The sequence below is a fragment of the Corapipo altera genome, unplaced genomic scaffold (genome assembly GCF_003945725.1).
Source record: "Corapipo altera isolate COAL_440 unplaced genomic scaffold, ASM394572v1 61281, whole genome shotgun sequence".
NCBI lineage: Eukaryota > Metazoa > Chordata > Aves > Passeriformes > Pipridae > Corapipo > Corapipo altera.
Window position 1 is genome coordinate 3,677,732 of NW_020884921.1, and position 27,099 is coordinate 3,704,830.

Below are 27,099 nucleotides of genomic sequence, written 5' to 3' on the forward strand. Positions count from 1 at the left end.
GACTATAAGAAGAAAGGAGGAGAGGCCTTCACTCTCTTTCCTTCCAGCGGCTTGGAGGTGCAGGTTCCCTGCTGTTGAGTCTGCCGTGTTGGGGAGTGAGGCCTGGTAAGGCCTTGCCTACCTTGGGAGGCGTAGGTTGCCGGCGATCGTTCCAGAACGACTTTCAGTTGTCCCAAGGAGAGTGGTGGGATATTTCTTTGCTAACTCTTTAGTTACTAGGTCTCGGGCTACTGATTGGGATATGTATATATATTTTATTTTGGTTTTGTTCCCTTTCCCTTCCCCCTTCCCTTTCCCCTCTGAAATTGTATATATATATTTCAATTGTATATAACTGTAATATAAGTGTAAATATATTTATATATATTGCATTAGCTCTCTCTCTCGTTTCAGGTTTTCTTAGTTGTCTTTTCTCCCTCTTCTCCTTGAGATTTTGGGGGGGGGGGGGAACGTCTTGTGGTAAGGTTTGGAGACTTGGCAGGGAGTCAGCTTCAAACCATATCACTCATGCATTTGTGAATGTCTGCTCTCTGATGTTGTTAGTAGCAAACTGACTTTTCCAACTGAATCTGTTTAGAGAACATTCTCACCAATGGAGATAATGCATAAAGACTGTGGAGGAGCACAACATTTGCATCGAATCTCTTTGCTTTAACTCATGAGATTGCTGAGACATCATTGCTATTTTGGTGTATGATCATCCTCTAAAGCAAAGGTGAAAGAGAAGAGGAAATCTGTCTTTCTGAGTTCATTTTCAAATCCTATAAACTTTTTTGTGTTATACAAAGCAAGTTCCAGGCACAAAATATCTGGAAAATGTGCCAATGTGTAAATACACTTTATTTCTATACCATTGATGACTTGAAGTTGAGTAGCTTGAATTCAGACTGAAGATCTCACTTCAAATTACTGTTAATTACATGGTTGATTGTAACTTAGTAAAACCACTGGCAAAATACTGTGGTAGCATAATAGTAAATAACAATAAGACGGTTGAGATTTTGTTTAAAGACTTTACTCCAGAAAGTGAAAACTATTTCCTTTCCTTTTAAAATAATTTTAAAATGCATTTACAAGGTCTTCTTTTCCTTTTTCTTTTCTTTTTTAAAATTTTATTTCATTGTAATCTTACGGTCTAGTGAACTAAGTAACTGTTGGTGTTAGGGATTATCATAATCATAATTCCTTTTTTTTTGTATTTGATTTATAACATCAATAATAAAGTAGACAAATAGTACACACCTACCTGCTACATGCCTCTATTAATAAATTTTAAAGTGCATGAAACCCATAAAAAGAAAATAAAGCAAGTTGTACAATGGAGAGGACACATTTCTAAATTTTTTTGGCAAATACTAGCCAATAATGACAGTGTTTTGTCATATTTCTCCATACTCCTCTCTGACATATATAGTAAAAGGAAAAATTGATGCACAGGCCGTCATGAGCAAATCTTGGAGGAAAGCAAGCTAAAGACAGAAAATCGTTTTGGAGTAAAAACATCCATTAATCTTCCTACTTAAAAACCACAGAAATTTCTCTTGGGAAGTTATTGCTTGTAAAATCAGTAGTGAGATATGCAGCCTTCCACATAGGTATCATATATTTGTTTCTGGCTGAGTATAACCATGACTGAAAACAGTTTTTTCCTTGCTGTATTGCATATCCTTGCAAAACCAGTTGGTGGGCTTGGCAGAACTCCAGTCATATCTCATTGCTGCTTATTTGGCATTTTGGTTGGCATTGTTTGCAGTGGAGCTAGAGCTTAAAAGGATGTGAAAAGTGAGCAATATTCATTCTTTGAAGATGCTGGTTCTTTGGCATGGCAATGTGTGGACTCCAGTGTGTTGTTTAAGTGTGCTTTTCATACTTAATGGATTTTCTGAGGCAATCTCTCACTTTTGAGCTCTACATTAAGTTGTGATGAAGCAAATTGTTTCTCTTCAAACACGTTCTTCAACACATGCTTGCACATGCTTCAGTGAATGTTTTTTGACTGATTAAAGGTTTTGTGTATAATCTTGATCCTGAGGAGTAACTTCTGCCTCCTTAATTTACTGAAGTAGTTTACATTTATTTGCTTGAAGACTGTCTTCTGGTTGAGTAGTTCAGTGACAACAGTGGGATTTATTAAGGTATAATCAATAGCTTTTATATCTGATTAATCTGCTCTGGTTCATTACACTGATCAAATTTAAGGACCTGTAATGCATATTTTCTATAATAATCTCTAAAAAGGAAACTTCAGATTGTATTGATTAAATCAAAAGAGGTCCAGTTTTCTTCTATATAATTGAATTTAGTCTAACAAGTAACATAGCACTGAACATGTTGTTTTACTATATCTATCCAGAGCTGATGTTAGGCATTTTTGACTTCAGATATCAGGGGAAGTCAGGCACAAGCTGAAAGCAGTTTTAACGTGCTTATAGTCCAATAAGCAAAGAGCTTCCTGAACATATGCTCAAATTCACAGGTTGCGCTTTTCAACATCAGCTTCAGTATCAGTGCCATTAATGAAATGCTTTCATAGTAGAGAGTATAGTCCTCATCCTGGAATCATCTTTATAAATTTTCCCCCTTGTACATACACAGCATATAATATTCCATAGCAGGGAACAGAATTTCCCATAGTTTTCTCTTTTTTTTTGTCCTTTTAGGGTAGGTTTAAGATTTGTAAGTTGTTAGAAAATGGCCTCTGAAGAATACAGACCTATGGAATAGATGTTGTGGGCAACAAATGAATTATTACAGGGTTTTTTGAAGTGACGAAAGCAGAATTTACAATTTGGGTAGATTCTTCCATTATTGTGTTCCTAATTCCTTAATATGCATAGTGGACACACTGCATTTTATTCTTATTCCTCATATATTTGATTTTTCTTGGTTTGTTTTCTGAACATGACTTCACTTGCATTGTTTTGAAAAGAGACAAAATTAGATAGAGGTTTTTTTGTTACAGAAATACATCTACTGGGCATTAACATAAGAACAGATATTCACATCAGTAGGAAAGACTAGATCTAATGGCAAAAGCTAGAATTAGGACAAGTTACTAATTTTAATTACACCTCTCCAGTAATATTCTAATGAAATTTTCATGGTAAAAATGCTAATCAATTGTAAATTATAGTAATGCTTTCATAAAATATTAAGAATTCTGTAGGTTTTTGAAAAGTGTATCTTATAAATTTAATCCAAAGTTCCCTGTATGTTTCAAAGCACTTAGTAATGTCCCCAGTTTGATGCATTTTACTATTACAACTTTGTAGTAAGACTTCATAGTTCTTTTTTTAGCTTACTATCCTTCAACTGAATTGTTTATTCCAACAGAAGATTTTTTCCTGTTCCTAATTTAACAGGGCTTTCCCAGAGAAGCCTTGGTTGATGTAGTCGAAGAGTGTTATCCAATCAGACCCACTCTTTTTACAAACCAAATTCCTTTTTCACTTCACTTCAAAAGCACTGCTGTTCTTCTCCATCTCTGTTTACTGATCGTGTCACACATCAGCAATCAACTTTCAAGCATGGCAGAGTATGGTTTGTTAGGTCTCCCTCTCATTTTTTACATGGGAGACAACTTTGCATGTCGTAATCTTTAATGAACATTTTTTCGTGCCCTCACTAATTCCCAGAAAAAAGTCAGAACCCCAGGGCACAGTTTACAAAGCACAGAACTTCAAGATTAACATGAATATTGGGTACATGTAACCAAATTACTGGCAGAACATGGGTCAAATTAATTTCTTGCCTGCAGTACCTTTGCTGACTCAAGCCATTGTCAAATTTCCTACGAAGCGACTCCTTCAGTAGTCTTTCTGGGGCCTAAATAGCTACTCTGAGAAATATAAATGAAGTCTCTTTCAGGAAGGGAGTATGGCTGGTCAAAAGCAAGGAGCCTATTTATCACCCTGCCTGATCTCTGCCTGTTAAAATTACCCCTATGGGCCATGTGAAATTGGTACACTCTTGGGTTCTGATTTCTCAGTTTAGCTCCAGCAGTAAGGGGGTCCCAGAGTGAGCTTGTGTTTCTGTCCTTCAGCTGGAGATTGACCTCTGGTACCAGCCCTCCTGATGCCACAGACCAGACTTCTGCCCAAGAAGCCAACCAGCCATCACAGTTAGTCTGGATCTACCCGTAGGTCCATGAATGTTCCAGCAGTAGGGAACAGTGATGCTGTCTCTTTTGCCACTCCTGAATGGAAAGGGAGCCCCTAGAAGATGAGTGAAGAGGAAAAGAACTTTCCAGCCATGGTTACCACTCAGGGCAAAACTTCTTTTTCAGTGGAGGAGTCTGCTTCAAAAACAGACACAGCATGGTCTTGAGTCAAAATATAAGCTTAGGCTATAAATGTCCTAAAACCTGAAAAATCTCAATGAAGTAAAATATCTGTCTCCTATGACTGCCTTCTCATGTTGCTGTTAGAAAATGCTCGGTTTTTTTCTGTACAGTACACATTTTCTGTGTGTGTGTGACACTTTTTCCTACTTCCAATCTTATTTCCCCCCCATATGATTCTGTGTGTGCAAGAGTGGTAGTAGTCTTATTTTACTGAGTAGAAAATTTAGTCTTTAAAGCCAATAAAGTATTCTTGTGCCATCTTCAGTGTGTTCATGGTTCACTCCTTTGCTTCATTGCTTCTGTTTAATCCAAACTAATGCCAGTATTCTTTTTTTAGAGGAGAAAATAAGTAATATTTACAACATACACTAGAGGAGAAAAAGCAATTGACTCCCTCTAAAACATGCTTCATTTGTAGTCCTGTGTACTTAAAATGGAATTGCTTTCTTTTGCCTCCATTTATAACTGTTTTGTTAGGATTAGGCTCACTGTGCTTTCCAGAATGGAAATCCAATACAACTTCTCCTACCAAAGTTTTTTTCTTAGCTTATTTTATATTACAGCTGTGCTTTATATCTGACATAGATATATAGTTTATCTTCTGAGATTTTATGCAGAAAGAATGAAACAAAGGAAAAAGGAGGACTACAAAATTATGGCAAATAGTTGTGTGGGTTGGTATTCCACTTGGTTCTGTTTCTTCCTAGTTAATCAAATACTTTCTCTTGTGTTTTGTTATCATTGCTACTGTACTTTGCTACAGCCATTTGTTTCATATTAGCTTAGATTTGACTGTTTATGTGCCATCTAAACACATCTCCCATCTTACATTTCAAATTCTCATAAATTCACATGCATGCTTCCTGATCACAATTTGTACACCTACAGGTGACACTGTTCAAGTGTTCTCCACTGTTTTTTAAGGTTTTATCTTAGCCCTTAATATTTGCATGGTTTTAAACTTTTCCGTGAAGCAAGACAAAAATATATGAAACAATAGTCATTTAACTGTTGGAAGTGTAAAGAGACTGTCTAAAGTGAAAAAAAAAAAAAAGGCCAGTAATGCTAGCAGCTTTTAACAAATGTGTAACAAAAAAAATAACTTATTTGATTCAGGTTCAGTGTATATTAATCAAAAATAGATTGATTTGAACTTACAGACTGCCTTTTATAAGTGTGAAAGTAGTTCATTAATTTATAATGGGGGAGAGTAGAAGAAAAATAAATTGATGCAATTTTATTATTTATCACTGATGGGTTCTAGTCTATGGCCACAAATTGATTTAACAAAAAAGGGGTTTTTGAGCAGGTCAGAATTTTTTAACCTGAATGAAACATTAACATATCTTCATGTGTGTATGAGCCAGCAATATATGCTCACAGACCAGAAGCCCAAGTGTATCCTGGCCTGCATCCAAAGCAATGTGGGCAACAGGTTAAGGGAGGTGATTCTGCTCCTCTGCTCTGCTCTGCTCTGGTGAGACCTCATCTGCAGTGCTGCATCCAGCTCTGGGATCCACAGCACTGGAAAAAATCTACCTGTTGGACTGAGCCTAGAGACGGGTCACAGAAATTATCAGAGAGATGGAACACCTCTCCTATGAGGAAAGGCTGAGACAGTCAGGGCTATTTGCTGTAGAGAAGAGAAAGCCCCAGCAAGACCTCATTCTGGCCTTCCAGTACCTGAAGGGACCCTACAAGAAAGCTGGAGAGGAAAAGACTTTTTTTACCAGGGTCTGTAGAAATAGGACAAAGGAAAGGAGTTTTGTACTGAAAGAAGGTAGGTTTGGATTAGACAGAAGGAAGAAATGTTTTATGATGAGGATAGTGAGACACGGGAACAGGTTGCTCAGGGAAGTTGTGAGTACCCCATGGCTGGAATTGCTCAAGGCCCCATTGGATGGGGCTCTGAGCAACCTGGTCTAGCGAAATATGTCCATGCCCATGACGGGGGGGTGTGGACTAATTGATCTTTATAGAATTAGTTGGATTATGTTGTTTTGAATAAGAATAAATGTATATTGTTTATTTCTTAAACTTTATTTCATTTTCATTTCTTTTTTGTTTTGTAAGGTTTGCAACTCCTGATGCTTAAAGTTTCTTCTGCAGGTCTTTACTATCTGCTTCTGGGACAAACCAAGCAAGGCTTAAACTTCTTAAACAGTTGGGGTACTTCTAGTAAAAATCTTAACATTTATTTGAAATTTCAGTGCATCTTTTAGATTTTTTTTCCTTTTTGACTGAGTCACCACTCTACTTATTTTAGTTAGTTTTGAACAGCTTTATATCCCTTCAGGTACATGGGCATTAGCCATGTACCATACACAGATATAGTGTACCTCATAACAGTGTGAAAATAAAAGAGCATTTACCAGTGTTTAATGGCTGAGTGAAGACAGTGATCTGGCCTCAGCTGAAATACATTATGCACAAGTTGGTTTACATACAGCCATATGTGTTTAGGGAAACAGCTCGAATTTTGCTAAAGTTTGGAATTCTGGTCACATAGTTTAACTCCTATGGAATGCCCAGTTCTTCTGCAATACCTTGGTCATGGTGGCAGTGAGCAGGATGCCAGGCACCTCATTGCTAGCAAAGCTTTGTAGAGGTGTGGACAGCTTGAGAGAAGAGCTTGGTCTTGTAGGTGTGCTCTGTAGGAAGCCCTGTGCCCATTACCAGTCAGTTTTCACACAGTTGCACTACTGTTTTCTTTCAGAAGTTACTTCAGCAGATGGAAGATGATTACACTCATTCTACTTTAGCACTGCAGCACAGAGTACACAGCACCTGCACAGTCTTAAACTTGTCCTCTTCCCCACCTGAGCAGATCAAACCCCTCATTTCCTGCCATCATACTGTGCCTCATATCTACACTGAGGGCCTTTCTGGGGAAAGGGATGCCATCTGTCTGTCCTGCTTCTACTTTAAAATAAAAAAATAAAAAAAATATGCGGACAGTTTTGAAAGTCTGTGTTTATGAAAAAAAGGATCTAGGACTGGATCATGGTTATCTTATGCTTTGAAATTAATGATGGTTTAACATAAAAAACTGTTGCCATTGGTTTATCAAGGATTGAAGCATAGGTCGTTTTCTTTCAGTGAATGCTTTTATCAAATACTTAAAGAGACTGATTCATCCTGTTATCTCCTTCTAAACCTAAGTCAATAATTTCTGTTTGTTTAGATGAAAACAGAAGGAGCTAGTGTGGGTTCAAATAAAAGTACTCTGATAATCTGGAAATATTGCAGAAGTGGGACAGAAATTGAGACTTGTTCCCAGACTTAAACATATCTTGTTACTTAGCTCTGAAGGCTTTCTCTTTCATATATAGTCCTCACTCTACCGTTCCTTTTAAATGTTATGTAGGGCATGAGGATGTGGAGGATTACAGTTATTAGACTAAAGCCTTTTTATGTATTAGAAGAGTTCATGAGCTTAATTAGTTTAAACTTTAGCAAGTGTTTCTTAAGAGCAATATTTGTTTATTTTTATACTTTTTTGTATTTAGCAGATTATTTTCCTATAGAGGTGATTTTCCAAAAGTTGACTAAAGCACCTTTGGAAGCAGATCATGCCAGGACAATGGTGCAAAGCAGAGTAGTCTCCTACACCAGCGAAGCTAAACAATTTTAAGACAGGTGAAAGTGAGCTTTAATATATTCTTAATTATTTTTCCATAGCCAGTAAGGGCTATACTCACAGTGGTTAAAATTATCTGCCATGGCAGTGACAGTGTAGAGCAGCCTGCTGGCCATGCTTTCACTTAGCTGTGGCACTGGAAAATGTGTAACATGACTGCATCTACCACTGATATCACTGGTCTTTTCTTTCTCTTGAAGAAAGATTGCCAGACAGAGACCAATTTTTCAAGTGGTACTTGAAACCTTCTTTATAAGTAAGAATTTTAATTCACTTGACAGTATAGGTGAAGGGGTAAAGGAAAAATGAACAAACAAAAACCAACACTTAACATGAAAGTAGTGAATTAAGTTTGCTAAAAAGTAAATGACAATTTTTGGGAGTGGTTCAGCTCTTCATAAAGGGCATTATTCCTTTAAAGAAAAGAGGGTTTTTTTATATACTCTTTCAAAATATTGTATGTTGAAAACTGTCAACTAGATCTTGCGTAAACACTTACTGGTGTTTCTGTGCTGGCCATCACATTCTCAGTATTGTTGTTCACACTTTAATTCTTTCACGCTCTAGATTACTTGTGCTGCATTCTGCCCAAAGCATGTCTCAGTAAGAAAAGGGCAAATAGTGCATTTTTAATTAAAATATTGGCATAAATTTAGAGTGTCAGTTGAAGAGTTTTTCATATCATTGGTGTTTTTAATGCCATTGAAGACAAGGCTTTATTCTGCCTGAGTTTGAAAAAGATATTTGCGCTAGCACCTTCAAGAGAAAGCAGATGCTGAGTCCTAGTACGTAAAAGTGACTGTTTAAGAGATCCCTTTTTAGCCTGTGGTCTTACTAGTGCCGGATGCCAACACAGAGGCTTAGAAGAAAAGTTAGAAACAGAGACATTCTCAAGAGCTTACCTTCTGATATATGCACTCATGGCCAGCAGTTTAGCAAACCATTGAGAAGGAGGTTCACCAGCACTGGGTGTTTGTGAACGTTAAGGATTTGTATCTTTTTAGTCAGTTTGCTGTTGGCATCCAAAACATCCTGTTGCAATGAATTCCCAGTTGTGTTGTATAAAAATTGCTTTTATCTGTTTATTTCAGACCTACAACTGAGTGACTCCACTGGGTCAATAGTTTGTTGTGTTACAGTGCTTGTGTTAAAGTAGTAATTAAATCCCTATTTCCCATCTTTGCATACTACATAATTTTAGAGCCTTCTGCCATCTCCCCACCTAGTTGTATCTTTTTCAAGCTACTCTATTTACTCTCTCCTCATACAGAAGTCACTTTATTCTTCTGATAACCTGTGTTGCTTTACTCTGTCTTGTCCTGTTCTAAAGTAACTTTTGAGAAAGTGTAATTAAGAGAGTATATATCCTCTAGCTTCTTACACTTCCACAGATGCTCTTGAGTAACACTGAAATGTTTTGTCTTCTTTCTCAAAATCTTTTTTCCCTTATCTTCTTATTAATGCTAATATTTTAACTTCTCAAATATCATGTAAGATTTCTCAGAAAACTCTTTTAAAAATATTTGCTTTGTGTAATGGCTGTAAAAGGAACAAAATTTGAGCGACAAGTAAGTGTGTTGAGAGGGTTTACTTGGAGATCAGCTTACCAGTCAAGGAACAGAGCTTGGTATATAATCTTTTGAACCTATTCAGGGTTATATATTTTTCCCCAGATTCAGCCTTGTCCAGAGAAAGGAGTTAAAAATCCACCACCAGATTCTGTCTATTTATGCATAGACATCTTATGGAATTTGTAGATATGGCAAGGATGTTGTGTGCGCTAAAATATCTGATATTTGAATGTAGCCCATCATATCTGGTTTTCCTTGTCTGAGATGACACTTTGAGTGTGGCAATGGGAGAGCACATCTCATGTTTTAATCTAGCCTGAAGTCATCTATTCCAGTAGCAGGGTAAACAATTATAATTTGAATTCTCCAGTATCCAATTGGGTATGTTGATTGCCATAAATTGTTGTGTGTATTTGTCATTGTATTAGAGTTTTCTCAGAAGATCATTTTAACATTAACTATTTTTAAAACAGATGTCTGCTTTTTATTTTTTTATTTGAATTTAATTTTTGTCAATAACTGCAGGAAGTCATTATCAGGTAGCAACATGCTATTCAATTAATATTTCTTCTGCAATCATGCTGACAGTAGAACATTCCATTTTCATAAATATAAAGTTATCTAGCTAGATACTGGTGAAATTAGGGTGCATTTGAACTGAGTATTAAACCACAGGTGATATATTGATCTGGCAGAAGCAGGTTCAGTGCTTTTATAGGCCAGAATATTGAAACTCTGTAAACGCTAAGACAAATTTAAGCGTCAAAGCAATGACAGTGCTTTTGGCTGTAAAAAATGTATCTCATATTTATCAGGGCAGATTTTGACATCTTTAATTGCTTATTTTCAGGTGTGGAAGGAGTTTTCTCCTAAGGCTGTGTCCCTTCGTGGTTCCTCTTATTTTTCCAGGTCGTTACAAAACATACCACTTTACTGCTGACACAAGGCTTAAGAGCAGTGCATAGTACACCTGATCTGTAAACCTGTAGCTGTTTTGGACCCCAGTGGCAAAGAGTTGTTTACAAGTATTGAGGTCTTGTACTAGTGATTGGAGACAATCATTTTGCCAGAAGGTTACTGCTGACCAAAGAAGGAATGTTTTCTATTATATTCTGTTAACACTCTGTTTTTCATTTGGTTTCACTTTATTTAAAATTTCTTTCATGCAAGGTTGAGTTAAACAGTGTGAGGTCAGCTGAAGTTAAGAAAAGGTGAATATTTGTGGGGATTGGAAAACACAGAAAAATGTAAAAAAAAAAAAAAAAAAAAACCTCAAATGTGTATTTAGAAGTCCAAAGCTCAAGTAGACTGAGAATTCGTAGACATCAACAGAAACAAATTCTTACGTTCTTACTTTCCAGTATAATCCCATTGGTTCTGATGGAGGTACAGCAAATACAGGACTTGATGTTCATGACAGAGAGAATTTTTATGCTTTCTGCATCTTTACTTGAAAGGGAAAACCTTCTTAAAGCTCTGGGAGAGCAGGAATTGGCATGCAAATACCTGAAATTGCGTGTTAACCTCCACGTGCGTCTCTGAACAAGTACCACTTTAAAAGTTTTTACCAACTTTGACAGGCTATTCTCTTCATAACTTACATTTTCTATTTGTTAAATTGTGTCCATTTTTTTGTGTGTAGGAGAGTATAATGGATTGTCATATGTCTCAGTGGTATCAAGGCTTTTGGCACTGTTTCCCACAGTATTCTTGCATCCAAGTTAGGATGTTGTGGTCTGGATGACTGGACAATTAGATACAAAGTCTAGCTGAATAATGGGGCAGGACACATAGGCAAACAGAAGAAAACTCAGAAGGACAAATGTGGAGTTCTGCACCTGGGAGGGAGTAGTCCATGCAGACTTACAGGCGGGGGCTGACTGAGTGGCTGAAATCATCCCTACTGGATGATCCCTACTGAACATCTTGGCAGGCAGCAAGAACATGAGCCATCAGTGGTCCTTGTCAGCAAAGGGACAAAACCATCTGGAGCTATATTGTCAGGACTGTAGCCAATACAGCTTGGTCAAGCAAGGAAAGTGATTACTCCCCCTTCTATTCTGCACTTGTTAGACCACACCTGGAGAAGTTTGATCTATTTTGGGCCCCCCTAAGCAGGAAAGATATTGCCCAACTGAAGCAAGTTGAGCTGGGAATTACAAAGGAGGTTGGGCTGGAGGACAGGCCCAGTCAGCAGGGGCTGAGGGACAGTATTCTGAGAAAGAAGTTGGGCTAGAGATCTGCTGATGTCCCTTCCAATAGGAATGATCTCATGATTTTTGAAAAAGTCATTATTACTGAGATGTTTCGGTTTGTCTCCATTTAAAATCAATTTTTTGTTATATAGCTTTTATAGATTTTGGTATTATCTTGGTAGAGACAAAGAAGTCTTTCATAAAAAATTACATTTTTACATAAAGAATTTTAAAATGTCTAAGTCTTTTATTCATGGTGTGGAACTGCATGTAAGAGCTAGGCTTCATTAAGATGATAGCGTTAAAAGGGAAGGAAAAAAAATTATTTCTGAAGCACCAGAAAGTGTTAAAATAATGCTGGTGCAAATCCATTATTGACAGTACTTATCTCCAGTCTTAACAGAAATACCAACATTGTCTTTTGATTATTTCCCTTTTGTCTGTAACATACAGTGAAACGTGCAAGAGATCACTGTTCAGATTTTAAAATCATGTGAAATCTATTTGAAGTGTGTATGCCCCGTAAAAGAAAAGGTTGCAGAAAGGAGATCCATGTTGTACTGGATGAAAGAGAAGGTGTGCTGTGGTCTAATATGTTTGAGGCAAGTAAAACGTTTTGGAGATACAAGATGCTTGGGTTTGGGATGAGGAGCTGAGGTGAAAATAGACAGAATGATATTAAAAAAACCCAAACAAAGAGTAGAAGCAGAAGGACACTGTTAGAAGAACCAGTACTTGTTTGAATATACATTCTTTTCATGAGAGAGAGAATTTTAGCAGTCCCCTGCTGTCAGCAGAGTGAGCTTTAATCTTACAGTGTGGGTTTCTTTAGTCACCTGTTCCAAACATGATATGTATAAAGTCTAGTTTTATAAAAAAACAATACATGAACCTGTTTAAGTACTGATCTGACCTTCCTTTCATTGCAGATAGTTCAACATACTCTCTATTCTTGCATGGGCTTTTTTATGTGTTTGGGGGTGCTGTGTTTTTTCCCTTACTCCTGGAGGTTTGTTTTTAACTTTTTACTACTAAGCTGAAAGTCATGACACGTTGCCAGTGTTTCTATTACATTACCATCAGCCATGTATTTAAAATTAATTTGAAGTGAAATCTCTTTGATTTCAAGCTACTCAGCCTCAAGTCACCAATATTATAGAATTGAAGTGTATTTATGCACTGGCACATTTTGATAAATTCGGAAATCTTCAATAAATTCAGCCTTCAGGCCCCACAAATTAGTTCTTTTAGCACAAAGTGTCGAGAACAAGTGAGCACTTGTAGTGGTGGACTGTGTGGCTGCAGCCTTCCAGTGACAGTCTTCACAGTGATGCCCATTTTCTAATATGGTAAGATGCACCTACTCCTTTTTCAATTAAGCTTATTTCTTTATCCAGCTGGAAAACAACGAATTGGTCAAAAGAGAGATTCTCATGTGGTTCCATGGTAAATTGCTTCCTTCATGTTGTAATCTTAGTTGTACAGAAAATGAGCTCATCCCAGAAAAATAAGTCAGAAGAGTACCTTTAGGCTTTAAACTGAAGTTATAATAAGACTCCAGAAACTGAAAACAGGTACAAAAGTGCTCGTTAGTTAAAGCAGCTACAACCATTAGCTTTCACTTTTAATCTGTTTTGCTGTTTCTGTGATATGAAGTGCTAAAAGTGTTAAGATTTCAATAACTTTTCCATAAGTAAATGTTTATCTTCTAGAGTTGGAGTCTCTTCTTTGGCTTGTTTTACAGTGTTGCAGTTTATCAGAGTAAGAAGCAAACTACCTAGCATTCTGTGTCTGAAAACTTGTGTTTTTGAAGACAATGACAATTGTTCCATTTCCTAACCATTTCCAATTGCATTTGTTCCTTAAATATGCTTTTTACCATCCTGTTTTTTACAGCTGAGCAAAATTCTGAGTCATTCCTTATCCACTTTGGAGAAGCAATCACTCAGCCTAGAACTGCTGTTTGCTTGCAGAGACCCTTAGCTTTCAAAAATAAATTAGCTTTCAAATACATAGGTATCTGTGGTTCAAGGCTATGGTTTTGGCAAACAATGAGACTAAAAAGGCCAGTTTCAATGGGATGGTTAGTTTAACTGTTGCACATTATCTGATGCTTTTAGGACACTTTAAGCTTTGATTAAAGACATAGTTTTGCTATCCTGTCTCATGGAGGGGGGAGAGGTGTTCCTCTTGCTACACTGCTAAATTCCTTTGCATGAATCTTAAAGCTTGTATACTTTAAGTTCCAACCTATTGTAACCCTGTTTAAGCAAGGCTAACTCTGGTCTAATGAGGTTTATCTGCCTTGACCCCCTTCCTAGACTATGATAGAAGCCATTCACAGCCCACAGCTAAGAGTGTGGTGACACATTGCGATAATTTTATATTTGTGTGGTAACACTGTGTAATGCTTACCTCCCTGACTCGGCATTGCACGTTCCCACAGTTTGACCAGTTCAACTGTGTGCATGGCTGCTGTTTGTCGGAACCAACAGAATGACCATGTTTAAGAATCTAAATACCCTTTTTTATTTCTATAAAAATGCTAAACAAACTTTATATTGAATCAGTCTTGGAAGAAGTGTTTTACCAATAATAGGCTGACACTATTTTAATGTAGTTCTATTTTTGAAGGTTAGGGATGTAGGACAGTATTGGTGGCAGATTTTGAAGGTACCAGTGTGAGCTACATGATGCAATCCAGATTAGTTCCCATTTTCCTCTTTGAAAACATTCTGCTTCTTCTCAGCCCATAACCAGACATGTTGTTACTGGCTCAGGGAAACTGTCCTGAAGCTTCAGTCAGACCTGTTAGGTGCAAAACAAAGACTTTTAAAAATCATTACTGTAAGATTTTGCTTTTTTGAAGACTGCTGGTAGCAACCAGGAAGCTTAATCACAAGCAAGTAATTAAAACTTCTCTTCTGTTTACTTGTGAAAGTTACATTCTTAAAGTGTTATGTGTATTATTTCCATTTGCTTTTTACTTAGAGAAGCAATCTGTGAAGTAATCACTAGGCTGATCAAATATTCAGTGTGGGGCTGACTTGATCAGGTGAATTGGCTATCGCAAGGGATTGGAGTTTATAGCAAGAGATTGTTCCCTGGTCTGACTGAGGAGGTTAACTACAGCTTTCTAGCATCTGCAGACATCATGACTTCTGTTTAGGGTTAAAACTGAACTTAAAACCCTTAGTTTGCCAGCTTTTCTTCAGCACTATGTTAAATAAGGCCTCTCTTATCCTCTTCTAGGAGGAATAAAGGTGCACCAGAACAGTGTCATCATTTACAATCTCAGTTTAGAGAAAAGAATGAAACTTTCATCTTTTCATAGTGTGAAATCAATGCATAGTAGATAAAATAAGTTCACAGTATTTATTCATGTGAGGTTGTATGATAGTTTCTTAATGTACGTTTTCTTTCTTTGCAGCTATTGGCTGACAAACAAGGTCCACATTAAACGACCCAGCACTGGTCTCCTCATGTATACGCTTGCCACCAGATTTTGTGACGAAATTCACCTATATGGATTTTGGCCATTCCCAAAGGATTTACGTGGAAAACCAGTCAAATATCACTATTACGATGACCTGAAGTATCGGTATTTTTCTAATGCCAGTCCTCATAGGATGCCATTAGAGTTTAAAACATTGTATGTATTACATAATAGAGGAGCACTTAAATTAACAACAGGGAAATGCATACAGCAATAAAGCACATGTAAAGTACAATAAATACAGAATACACACTTCATCATATAGATGTTGTGGAATGGCAATGGGACCACAGTGGGGATTTGTTTCAATACCCACTAAACCATTGGAAAAAGGAATTTTATCAGAAGTACATAACCAGCTATTATACCTGTAAAGTGCTATATAACTAAGCTATCTTGACTGCAAGGGTTCAAGTAAGTGCCACTTTCACTAAGAACAAAGCTTGAATGTATATTCAGTAGTGTTTACAGGATTCAGTGACACATTCATCATGAATTGAAGAAATAAAATGAGCCTGCTGATTTGCAACTGTGGTCAGACAGTCCACAGAAGAAATACCCAGTGGATGGAACATTTTCTTGAGCAGATAAACCAGGCTTTGGCAGAAAAGATCATGGTGGATTTGAGTAGAGAAAGTGAAGTCTGGAAGATCAAACAAATCAGTAAATGCCTTCAGTCAGAGAACTGTTTCTGATCTTGTATTATAACCTCAGCTTTGTTGCTGTTTTTCTTACTGCTGTTGGTCGGGGTTTTTTCCTTTTAAGTATTGGAGCCCTTACAGGATGTTAAAGATGTTATGAGTAACTAAAGTATATCTGTTTGGAATTGTCTTAAGAAAAAAAGATTCATAAGCATGAGAGGGTAGAGGGGAACATCAAATATTTTATCTAGTGCTATGGTGTTGTATCCTGCTGTCACACAACCCTTAACATCCCAAGTGTTCTTCTAGCTACCGTTGTCACTACCCACTACACTGAACCACTCAGAGATCATTTTGATCCATTTTTAAAGAGGAATTTTTCACTTGTGTACAGATTTGAAGACATACAAGAAGGTGCCCTTATTTTTGGTGCCAAAGATTAGTCTTATACACATTTTTTCCTTACCTTGAAGAAATTGTGTAGATCATAGAACCATAGAATTAGATTTAGTCTTATGTTTCTTTGTTGCTCAAGGGAACATAGTCTTATTTACATTTTTAAGCATCTCAAAGAAAAGCCTCTTTACTGACTTCTCATATAGAATTCTTCAGAAAAATCTGCAGAAGTAAAGAAGTTATTTCATACATTCAAATATATATGTGTAAATACACACAATTTTATTCCGTAGAAAGGAAAACACAGTCTAAAGAAACTCAGGTGACAGGGGAACAAATCTAAAGAAAAAAACCAACCAATTAAATGGAAAATAAAAGGACTGCAGATAACACAGTTCTTTTAAAACCTAAATTTCTAATGCTGTTGGATGCTCTCTTTATCTAATATACCTCTTTTGTATCAGCTTGATGTTCTGATATGTAATCGACTGAAATAACACAGAGCTGCATTATCTCACAGTCTTCTTTTTATAATCGTTGTTTATCCACAAAACCAAGAGTTCTTTCACTTCCTTCACTTTTACTTCCTTTTCTTCAAAAAAAGGAGAACAAGAAATTAGAGGAGGGTAGGAGAGGGTGTAGTGCTAGTACAACATACACCAAGAAACAAAACCTGTCTGCCTGTGGTATGTCTTAGTGCTAAAGGAGCACATAAATGGATAACACCATGGTTCCATGTCCTTCATGTCATGCTTGGCTAAAGAGGAGGCATGCAGATACAATGTGTGGGTATTTTCTTGTTATACTTTCATCTCTATGTTAGGTCCTCATCTCCAAATATGATATTCTACTGAATTTTGAATTAGCTTCAGCAATTTCATATGTATCACCACACTCACAAACACTTACTTGCTGAAAATGCCATTTATTACTCATTTTCTCCTCTTAAATTCACATGTATTTTATCATGCATGACTGGAGATCTGGGATTATGCAAATTTGGTAACTAAATCACTGCCTGGCAGACAGTTTTGCCAAAAGTTATGGGGAATAGAGTCAGTTCTGCTATGTCTAAGACACAGTAGCATCTTTCCTTATTCACCAGGCTCTCCTACCCAGGACAGTTTACTTTGACCATATGCTAATATGTTGGATATGGTCCTAACATGAAACTCACTGAAACCAAGGTATCACAAGGAACTAAACAGCCATACAGAGAGGAATGTGTGTAATTTGTTGTTGATAAGCCAGAGGTTGTTATTTGTTCACTATGTACACTTGCATTTTAAGACAAGATTATTTCCTTGATGAAAGGTGGGCATATTCCTGTTCTTGTTGTTAGGGTTTTGCTGCTTTTGATCTTCTAAAACATATTTCATATACATTGACAGAATTTCTATTAAATAAAAAATTCACAGTTGCCAGTCTCTCAGAAGCTCCGAGAAACATCTTCTTAGATTTATTTTCTCTTTTGGGAATGTCTTCTTCTCTGTAGTGTCTGGCCATCCACAAAAAGCAGGTTCAAGGAGACTACTATATTAACTGACAGGTGATTCTGTTCACCTCAGGGAAGGTTTGAATATGCCAATTGATTATGTTTCTGACAGCAAAGTAGATGGGGACGGTTAATTTCTGTGGCAGTAAAAAAAACTTATTTGTGTAATTGAAGAAATGAAAAGAATGACACACAATTAGAAAGCTTGGTGAGAAAATTTATCTTTAGAAGTCAGCAGACAAAAACTTGACGTGAGTTGTTTTGCAAGCTTCACATTTGATTCTCCGTGAGTAAAGCTGACTTCAGTACAGAAGCCATGGAGGCCAGATTTTTACCATTAAGTTTCTCTGACTTGGTGTTGCTCAAGGCATGACAATAGCACCTACTTCCAAGACAACAGTGTTTGCTTATACCTTCTCAAAACTGGGCCTTAAACTCATCTCCTGCAGGCTTTCCACCTTCAGTGGTGCACACTTTTGGCACCATGAGCCATGGTCTCACGGCTCCGTACTGTCATCCACACTCATCCTCATAGCCCTCTCCCCTCAAACAGGCACCCACGTGTGCCTCCCTACCAAAACCATAGGACTGCTCACCAACACACCTCTTGTCTCACTGTATCCTTAGCTGAGCTGTGATGTAGTGAGTGGTGGGTTTCAGACCATTCTCTGAGGTAAGTAGCAGTTGTGGTCTTCGACTGTGCAGGTTTTTACAAATACTGACTAGGAGTCATTTTACTCTACTGTTCTTGCATAAGAACTCCATGTGGAGCCCAAACACTCTTGGGAGGATCCCTGGTGTGCAGTTTGTTGTGCTACAAATACTCTGTTTTGAGGTGGTTTGTGATCACCAACTACAGGTTTGTCTAGGGTGGCCTGAGGTGGGAATGCCCAGGACTTTCCCTGTTAGGTTACATGGCCTTGGTTGGTAGCCCTTGCCCTCTTAGGAAGCTGTAGCAGTGGAGTCATTGCAGACACCCTTTCTTACCTTGTACCTCCTGGGGCTCCTGGCACATTTCTGTTGAAGCACCTCAGGTCCTGAATGGTCACGCACTTCCACTGTGTGTCTTTTTCCCTAAAGGTGACCCAGAGCATAGCGGCAAAGGCTTAGTTGCTGTATAGAGACTTCAGAGTGGAACAGATTTCACCTTGTGGTCCTTCAGCAGTCAATAAACACCTTAAGCCTCCACAGTTGCCTTGGATGATTTCTGTTGATTTATGTTTATTCAACAAGTAATACAAAGTAGGTAAAAATAAAAATAAGTATCCCTAATATTGTAATAGCTGCCGTGGTGAGGAACAACTGAAAGATGCCAATCAGTTTTGTTCAGAGTGTTCCTTGGATTTATCCTCTCATCAGCCACATCAATTGACACCTACAGTTCCTAAATGTATGTTAGAAATAAGAACTGGGAGCTACATCAATACAGCAGAACATGTATATTTTTCCAAATCTTATGGCAGCTCTGCATTAAACAACTTGATTTCATTCAGATAAATTTATGTAAATTGTTTATTAAGATACATGTTAATGTTTCCGTGACAGAGTCTTTCATATTTCATTAAAAAAATAGATAAATGTTTGATTGTTAACTTTTCAGCTTTGGGACAGTTCTCTCCCACAGCTCTGAGCCACTCTCCAGTTATAACATCTACTGAACCTTTCAAATCTTGTCTGGTTTACAGAGTCTGGTGTGTAATAAAGACTGTATCATTCTGTTGTTTAACAGCATAAGCAACATGTGCTTGAGGTCAGTACCTTTTCTCTAATTGACTGCAATTTGAAGCAAATCAGGCGTGGGTTCAGTACTTTTTTTTTTAGTGTTTGGTCTAGCAAAGTGCTGAGCACTTTTTGCAGTGATTTTCCTGGGAGAGACATGTCCAGGATTTAGATGGGGATCTAGATTAGCGTATTTCAGAATATAACTCTGAAATTGCACATTATTTATTTTTAAGAGCACTGTTACTTTGTGTAGGGAAAAGCACAATTGTTATAAATGTAGATAAAATAAAGGAAGAGCGTTTACAGAGAGCTTCATTCCTGCACAGTACTACTGCTACTGAGTGTATGTAATACAATTTGTGTGGTTTAAAGTATTGATATGTATTCTGTCAGAATCATCATGTTTGACACTGTTAATATTATTTCAAGTACAGCTATGGGGATTGTTTTTTATTTGTATAACTGTAAAATAAAGAAGTTTTTTCATTTTTTTCTGCTATATTCTGTTCAATATTCCTTTGTAACATAGTTTTGGTTAATTTTTTCAATCATGTGCTTCTTATAAGGTTATGCGGAAGGAGAGTGTCTGCTCCTTTAAGGTGTCTGATTAAGGACTTTCTCAACACAAAAGGGGATATTAAGAAAAGAAGGAAGCCATAAACATGAACGGAAGGACACAAACCTGTCTGACCAATGATAAGGATAGCAAAGAGAACCAAAACTGATCAGTCACACAAACGGTAAGGGTATGTGCAATGTAGGATTTTTTATTCCAGTAAGATTTTCTGATCAAGGACCTTTTCAAATGGGATACTAAGGAAAAGGGGGAAACAATGTATGTGGAGACCCAAACCTGACAAGCAAATCATAATAGAGACAAGGACAAGAAGCCAACCTCATCAGTCACACTGAACAGCTACCAAGAAACTGTGGACAAACAGAACTCTGCGACTGATGGGATGCAGACTGGGGGTCTGGAATGTTGGAGGGGAGGCAGTGGGACTTTGCAAAGTGATGGGGCAAAGTGTAGGGGAGGAAAAGAAGAGGAATAGACAGAAAAGGGGCCAGTTGTGTGTAAAGCATGGCAGGTCAGTATGCTTGTCTGGTAGAGTCCTGAGAATGATTGCTGCAGTCTGTCCTAACTCCCTATTAAATCTTCTCTTACTACCTCCTCTGTGTAATCTCACTGTCTGTCCCATGCATGTGCATCCTGCTAGGACTCAGTACCAGACAGTGGGTGACTGCTGGGAGAAGAGTGGGTGCCAGCTGTGCTAGTTGGATGAGGGATGTAGATACCACTGGCTTGTGGTGTTGGCTGCTGGACTTAAGTGGTGGAGGTCTCAGTCACCCTCTACAACTACCTGAAAGAGGGGGGGGGCTGTTGCAAGGTGGATTTTGGCCTCCTTTCCCAATAGCAAGGGACAGGACAAGAGGAAATGGCCTCAGGTAATGTCAGGGGACGTTTATATTGGATATTAGGGAAAATTTCTTCGTTGAAAAGGTGGTTAGCCATTGGAACAGCCTGCTTAGGGAGGTGATGGAAGTGATCCTTTGAAATATTTGAAATATGTGTGTATATGATGCTGACAGAAATGGTTCAGTTATGGACTTGGCAGTGCTGGTTTAACAGTTGTTCTCAATAATCTTAAATGTCTTTTCCAACCTTATGATTCAGTGCCAGCAGCTGGAGCAAATGGCAGTCTTTAATGTCCTGTCATTGGAGGGGAATGCTGGGTGCTCCCAAAACCAGCTGCTGAGTAGCACCAGCATAAGTGAGGGAGTCAAGGGCTCAGTACAGATGGCTGCAGCAGGACCATGGGTCACAGCCCATGTGTGTGGTGCCGGTTGCTGGGGGGAGAGTGTTTGTGTTCCCCCCACTCCAAACCCAGTGTGCTTGGAATGTGTGTGTTTGTCATCGCCAGCAAACTTCTACTCAGGGACCCTGCATCGGGGCAGGGTCTCAGATAAGGAAAGGGTCTGTGCTGGTGTGCCCAGGGGGACCTGGAGAGTGTTCCATGAGTTCCATACTGGGGGCCTTCCGCCTGCCAGCGCAGGAGGAGGAAGGGGCTGGGCTGTCTGCCCCAGTGGTTGGGAGTCCTCTATGGGGTGATCCCAGAGGCAGAGCTTCCTCAGTGCCAGCGTGAGTGTCCAACAGTGTTGGTGTCCTCTCTGTGTGTGTTTCTGTGTGTCACAGGGACACATGCTCAGCTTCATCTCTGGGTGCCCCTGAAAATTGCTTGAAAGAACATAGAAATCATACATAATACTGCAAATACTGTACAGTATATTTAAAGCCTATTTAAATATATTTAAATCCAGTGGTATCATGATTTTATCAATAACAGATTTCTAAACCTTTACCAGCCATGGTGCAAGAGTAAATACACACTGGTTATAGAAACTAGAAACTCCACTCTGGTTATAGAAACTAGAAAACATCATCCCCAACCTTTTCTATAATGAATTTGATATTTTAAATCTATACTTGCAGTTTCTGTCTTCACACACTGTTGGAGCTTGTGTGTCTTCGAAAATTCTATGACAGTCAATATTTTGCTGAGCTGTGTTCTTTTTCATGGCACAGACATAAAAGATGCCAGATTTTGCTGAATTCTGCTTATAGCTCTTTAATATTAATTAGATTATTTTAAATTGCCATCCACTTTTATTGGAAAAGTGCAGTCTTTGATTGCTTACTACAGCAAAAATATAAACATATAATTGATGAGCAGTAATTGTGTTCATGAAAAATTATTGCACTGTAATGAAGACCTGCTCACACTGGCAGTATTCAACCATACTTTCTCCTGCTGCCTTTGACAGTGGCCTCTCCCTTCTATATTCAGTTTATGCCTTTTTATCTTCTGCTGGTTCTTTATGTACCAAAATAAATGTAAATATAAATCAATGAGATGTTCTCAACATTTTCTTACTGCAAAACTTCAAAGATATTTGATGGGATTCAAGCACTGCCATAAGAAACCTGATTAACAAGAAAGAGTGCTTCTCAAAGGAGTACTGCCAAAAGGAGTACTGTCACTAAAGGCAGGTAATTTCCTTTTCCAGTTTAGTTGTCCCTTTACGGTACTCAGGTGGTAAAAGAGCTTGCCAACTGCATAGGTAGTTAGTCAGCATGGTATCACAGAGCAGTTCGTTGGAAAGGACTGCTGGAGATCCTCTAGTCAAGCCCCCTTGCTAAAACAGGTTTATCCCAAGCAGGTTTATCCCAAGCAGGTTGCACAGCATTGTGTCCAGGCAACTTTGGAATCTCTCCAGAGATGGAGTCTCTGCAACCTCTCTATGCAGCCTGTTCCAGTGCTATGTCACCCTCAAAGTAAGGAAGTTTTTCTTCATATTCAAATGGAACTTTGGTGTTTCATTTTGTGCTGTTGCCCCTCAGAGAGGTGGAGGTCTCAAAAAAAAAGAATACTTCCTTCCTGGAAACTAAAATGTATTCCAAGGGAAGTGCAATGAGAAACATAAAATTACAAAGATGGAATTAGAAGAGTCTTTGTAGAGGAGACATAGTTGCTTGAGTCTCAATACTCTTGTTTTAGAGCAAACAAGAAACTTTTCCCCTTGAAAGGAGTCTCTTAATTACAAATCAGCCTCAATCTCCTCACAATTCACTCTATGTTCTCTAGGCTGTGCCCAAGAGCCACAGCAGTTCAGTGAGAATTGCCTGGTAGTTCCCCAGTGATGACAAGGTGTTCCTACAGGAAGGTAAACACCTCCCCAGAGAAGTGAGCTTTAAAGATTTGCTTTAGGGTCATGGAACTGTATTATTTGGAAATGTCTCCTAGCCCCTTTTACCTACCCTTCTTTGTTTTGTATTAAACCAGTGGCTGTACATTTATTAGGCAGGGAAAATTAGCTTTTGAGCAACAGTAATTTTAGTTCACTTCTGGACAAGGGTGTACGCACAACTGAAATTTAAGAAATAAAAACTCCTCTAAATTTAAGAAAGAAAAGCTCCTTTAAATTTAAGCACCATTGTCTTTGCCTCTGTGTTGTCTTCTCCCTTTCTCATGGTGTTTTCTGGAATATGACTGCTAAATACTGAAGCATTATTGACCACAATATAGACATAATTCAGAAAATGGGTAGCCAAAAGCAATTCTTCTGTTGCATGCTCTCTGAAACAGTTCACTGCCTCTGACATAAAGTTTCTTACACAAACTTGAAGAACAGGAGATGATGCTGAAGCTGTTTATATTACCAGAATACAGGCAAAAGCTTTGAGATGGAAAGAAGTAAAATAAATTATTCTTGAGGACAGTTTGTATGTCTATTGCAGTCTGACAGGAAATAGATGTGATGGAAAAGCAGCCTTACTCCTTTAGGTACTTTTTAAATAGATCCTGAATATTGTGAAATACTGAGACTGGTTGGTTCAGTGGCAAAAATTTCTTGCCTGATAGCAATGACATTTTTTTTGCTATAAGTGTTGGGGGAAAAAAAAAAAGAAAAAGAGAGAAAAAACCCAACAGAGTCAGTGGACTAGAGATTTGAAGACACTTGAAAAGGAAAGAGCATTTCCAAGCAATGATCACTAAAACATACTTCAGTCCACATTAAGCTGCTTGAGATGCCAACATATTAAATCTCCCACTTGTCAGCCAGGTCACTTGCCAGTGCTGTATAAAAAGCACTGAATTACATTGTCGTGACTGTTTGACCATTTTGCTTGTCTGCTTTACTCTCCTCACAGAAAAAAAATGCTATTTCAGTGCTAAAAGTAAGCTTAGGAACAGATCATGAGTGTGAGGAGAAAGAAAACCAATGTTAGTGTTCATAACTAGAACATATGATGGACACAATTTTGGTTTTCCAGCTCTAAGAATATCCCTTTTAACATTAACTCAAATATTTCTTAATAGGTAGTATAAAATTAAAAATCCACAGAGTATATCTGAAAGTAGAAAACTTTATGTAATAATAAGTCTTCACAATCATTGGGGCTTCTCACAATTATTTTTTTTTTTTTTGCCTTTTTTTACCTGTGTAGTTCTGATTTGGTTGTTCTTATGTTTCTAGTCTCTGGGGGACTCTTTTACTGCTGGCTGAATTTCCTGAATTTTCATCCAGCTGAGAGATATAATAGCACAAGGTCTTTCAAATCTTGTTTATGGGCAAAGAGGAAACATGCTTTACACATAAATCCAAGAGTTTATGGTTAGTATCACCAAAATCTGAACAATGTAATTCAAGAACCATTATTAGTCTAGTTCTATTACAGAAAAATAATAACAATAGACTTAAAAAACAGTAAAAAAAAACCCTTAATAAAAGTAAGAATACCTTTTAAATTGTAATACACACACTTAGTTGCTGTTTGTTTGGGAGTTTTTTTCTGGTGCTATGCTTGTCCGTTCTGTGCTCCATTTGGTTTAATGTCAATGTGTTTATTCTCAAGGTTCATGGTAAGTTATAGGGGTTTGTCAGCATTCAGTGTCCTTTGCCAGGAGGAATGTGTTTATTATGTTGGTCATTTCTTTCTCACTGAAGGATCCATTTGGGGTCATTTTTATATGTGCTAGCGCATCTTTACATCTTGCTTTCGTTCATTATTTTTCAGCTCCATGTTACACTCAACCTTACTATATACATTATATACTATATACATATATATACTATATATGCATTTGTGTATGTTACTCACCATTTCTTTGTTCCCTAAAATCAGATTTCATTTCCAGTTACAAGTCTGTATTTCTTAACTGACTACAAGTGAGATGTTTGTTGTGGTGGGGTCTCCAGGGCCAAGCCAATGATTCATCTCTCAGCAAACTCTACTGTGCCAGATCCTGGGCCTCCATTTTGCAAAGCTTCTGCTGCTCGTAGAATGGTTCAGGTTGGAAGGGACATTAACGATCATCAGTTCCAATCCCTCTGCTGTGGGCAGGGCCGCTTTTCACTAGACCAGGTTGCTCCAAGCCCCAACCAACATGACCTTGAAAGCTTCCGGGAATGGGACATCCACAGCTTCTCTGGGCAACTCATTCCAATGTGTCACCACCTTCACAGAAAAGGAACTCACAGTAAAGAATTTCTTCCTAATATCTAATCTAAACATACTCTCTGCAACTCCCTGCTGTACTAGACCAGTGCTGGTCTACACAATATGTCAGAATAGAATCTTATGCTACACGAGATGACTGCTTGTTGCTAGTTGCTATAAATATAAAAGATATTTCTGGCCATGCAAAGAAAAACAACAGTTAGAACAAATTAGCCATGGACAGCTTGTCAGCTGGAGTAATTGCTGCCACAGCTAACGCAAGCAAAAAAGAGCTGCTGGCAGGTCAAGAGAACTCAAACAGAGCAAGCCTGAGACACGTCACAGTCACAGTGCTGAGGACTTGCAGGCTCAATACAAAACAGATGGCCTATTACCTCCAATGGCAATGGGATTTTACTGGGCTACATGGTCACTCACAGGATTAGGAGTGGGCCATGAGCTTAACAGCAGCCTATTGTATCCCACCTCTAAAGTACTACAGACGTAATATTGAAGTGATTTCTCTTTCTATTTTTTTTCCATCCCCTGTGAAATTTTATCTCAGAACTGGAAACACAAGTCACCTGAGTGCCTTTAAAAGCTGTATTTGTTGAACTCAGTGTGAGGTCGGTAGGGGAAGGAAATACAACATTTTAATTTAATGGTAAATTTCTAATAAATCTGTATTAGGAAAAATTTCTGAGTGAATGATGCTATGACATTGATGAATATTTTTTACATGTAATACAACATTTCTTATGTCGTATTAGTCTTCGGTTAAGAGAACAAATGATCTTGACCTTGCAAAATACTTACCATCATGAAATATGCCACTTTAGATTGAATTTTAGAGTGTTCAGGAAGCATATTTACTCAATTTGCATATGTATACATGTGCAAATATTTAGTCTTAATTTGCATAGGTATACACAGGATAAAGTGGGGTTTTTGATGTTTGCTTTTTTTTTTCCCCAATCATATCTGACTTATGAAGGAGAAATGGGCAGGCAATTCTGTTATATTTCAGTGGTCAAATTCTTTCCCTTTCATTTAAGGGAACTTCCCAAAAATCCTCATGAGCTTACATGCGTATAAGATGGATTTACTACAGAGCATGGGATGTTACTGTTAGTGTTATTATTGTGCAAAAGTTACTGCAAATTGGTAACTAATGTTTTAAAGCTACTGCACTGGAGCTTTTGAGTAACTTCCATTGCCCAACAGTCTTTAATGGGTGTCTGACCTGGTCTGTGATGAAGTTCCAGATGCACATACCCAATAATGCTTCAGCCAGGGCAGTAAATCAGAGAAGGCATAGGTAACTGTATCCTGAAAAGAAGAACCATGGAAATATGTGACAGGTTTACAAGTTGTCTCAGAAAATAGCTCTAATTAGCAAAGTACTGCTATGAAATTTGTGTTGCAGATAGAACATCTCTTCAAAGATACCATTTAATGCTCAAAAGTCAGTAAAATCTTTATCAATCCTTTTGACTTTCCCAGATATTAGACAAGGATTAACTGGTCAATGATTTAGATTTTCAGGCTTCTTATATTCATAATACTCTAAGCCTACACAAATGATTTCTTCAGTAAAAGA

The 27,099-nt window shown here is 37.9% G+C and overlaps 1 protein-coding gene across 1 annotated transcript in view; it reads left to right on the forward strand.

Moving 5' to 3' along the window:
- Positions 1 to 19,997, forward strand: part of ST8SIA4 (ST8 alpha-N-acetyl-neuraminide alpha-2,8-sialyltransferase 4) — a 57,761-nt gene extending 37,764 nt beyond the window's left edge. Inside the window, exon 5 of the mRNA XM_027656875.1 lies at positions 15,179 to 19,997. Within this exon, the coding sequence (XP_027512676.1) occupies positions 15,179 to 15,461 (283 nt within the window). The 3' untranslated portion in view covers positions 15,462 to 19,997. The remainder of the gene's footprint in view (positions 1 to 15,178) is intronic.
- Positions 19,998 to 27,099: the final 7,102 nt, after the last annotated feature.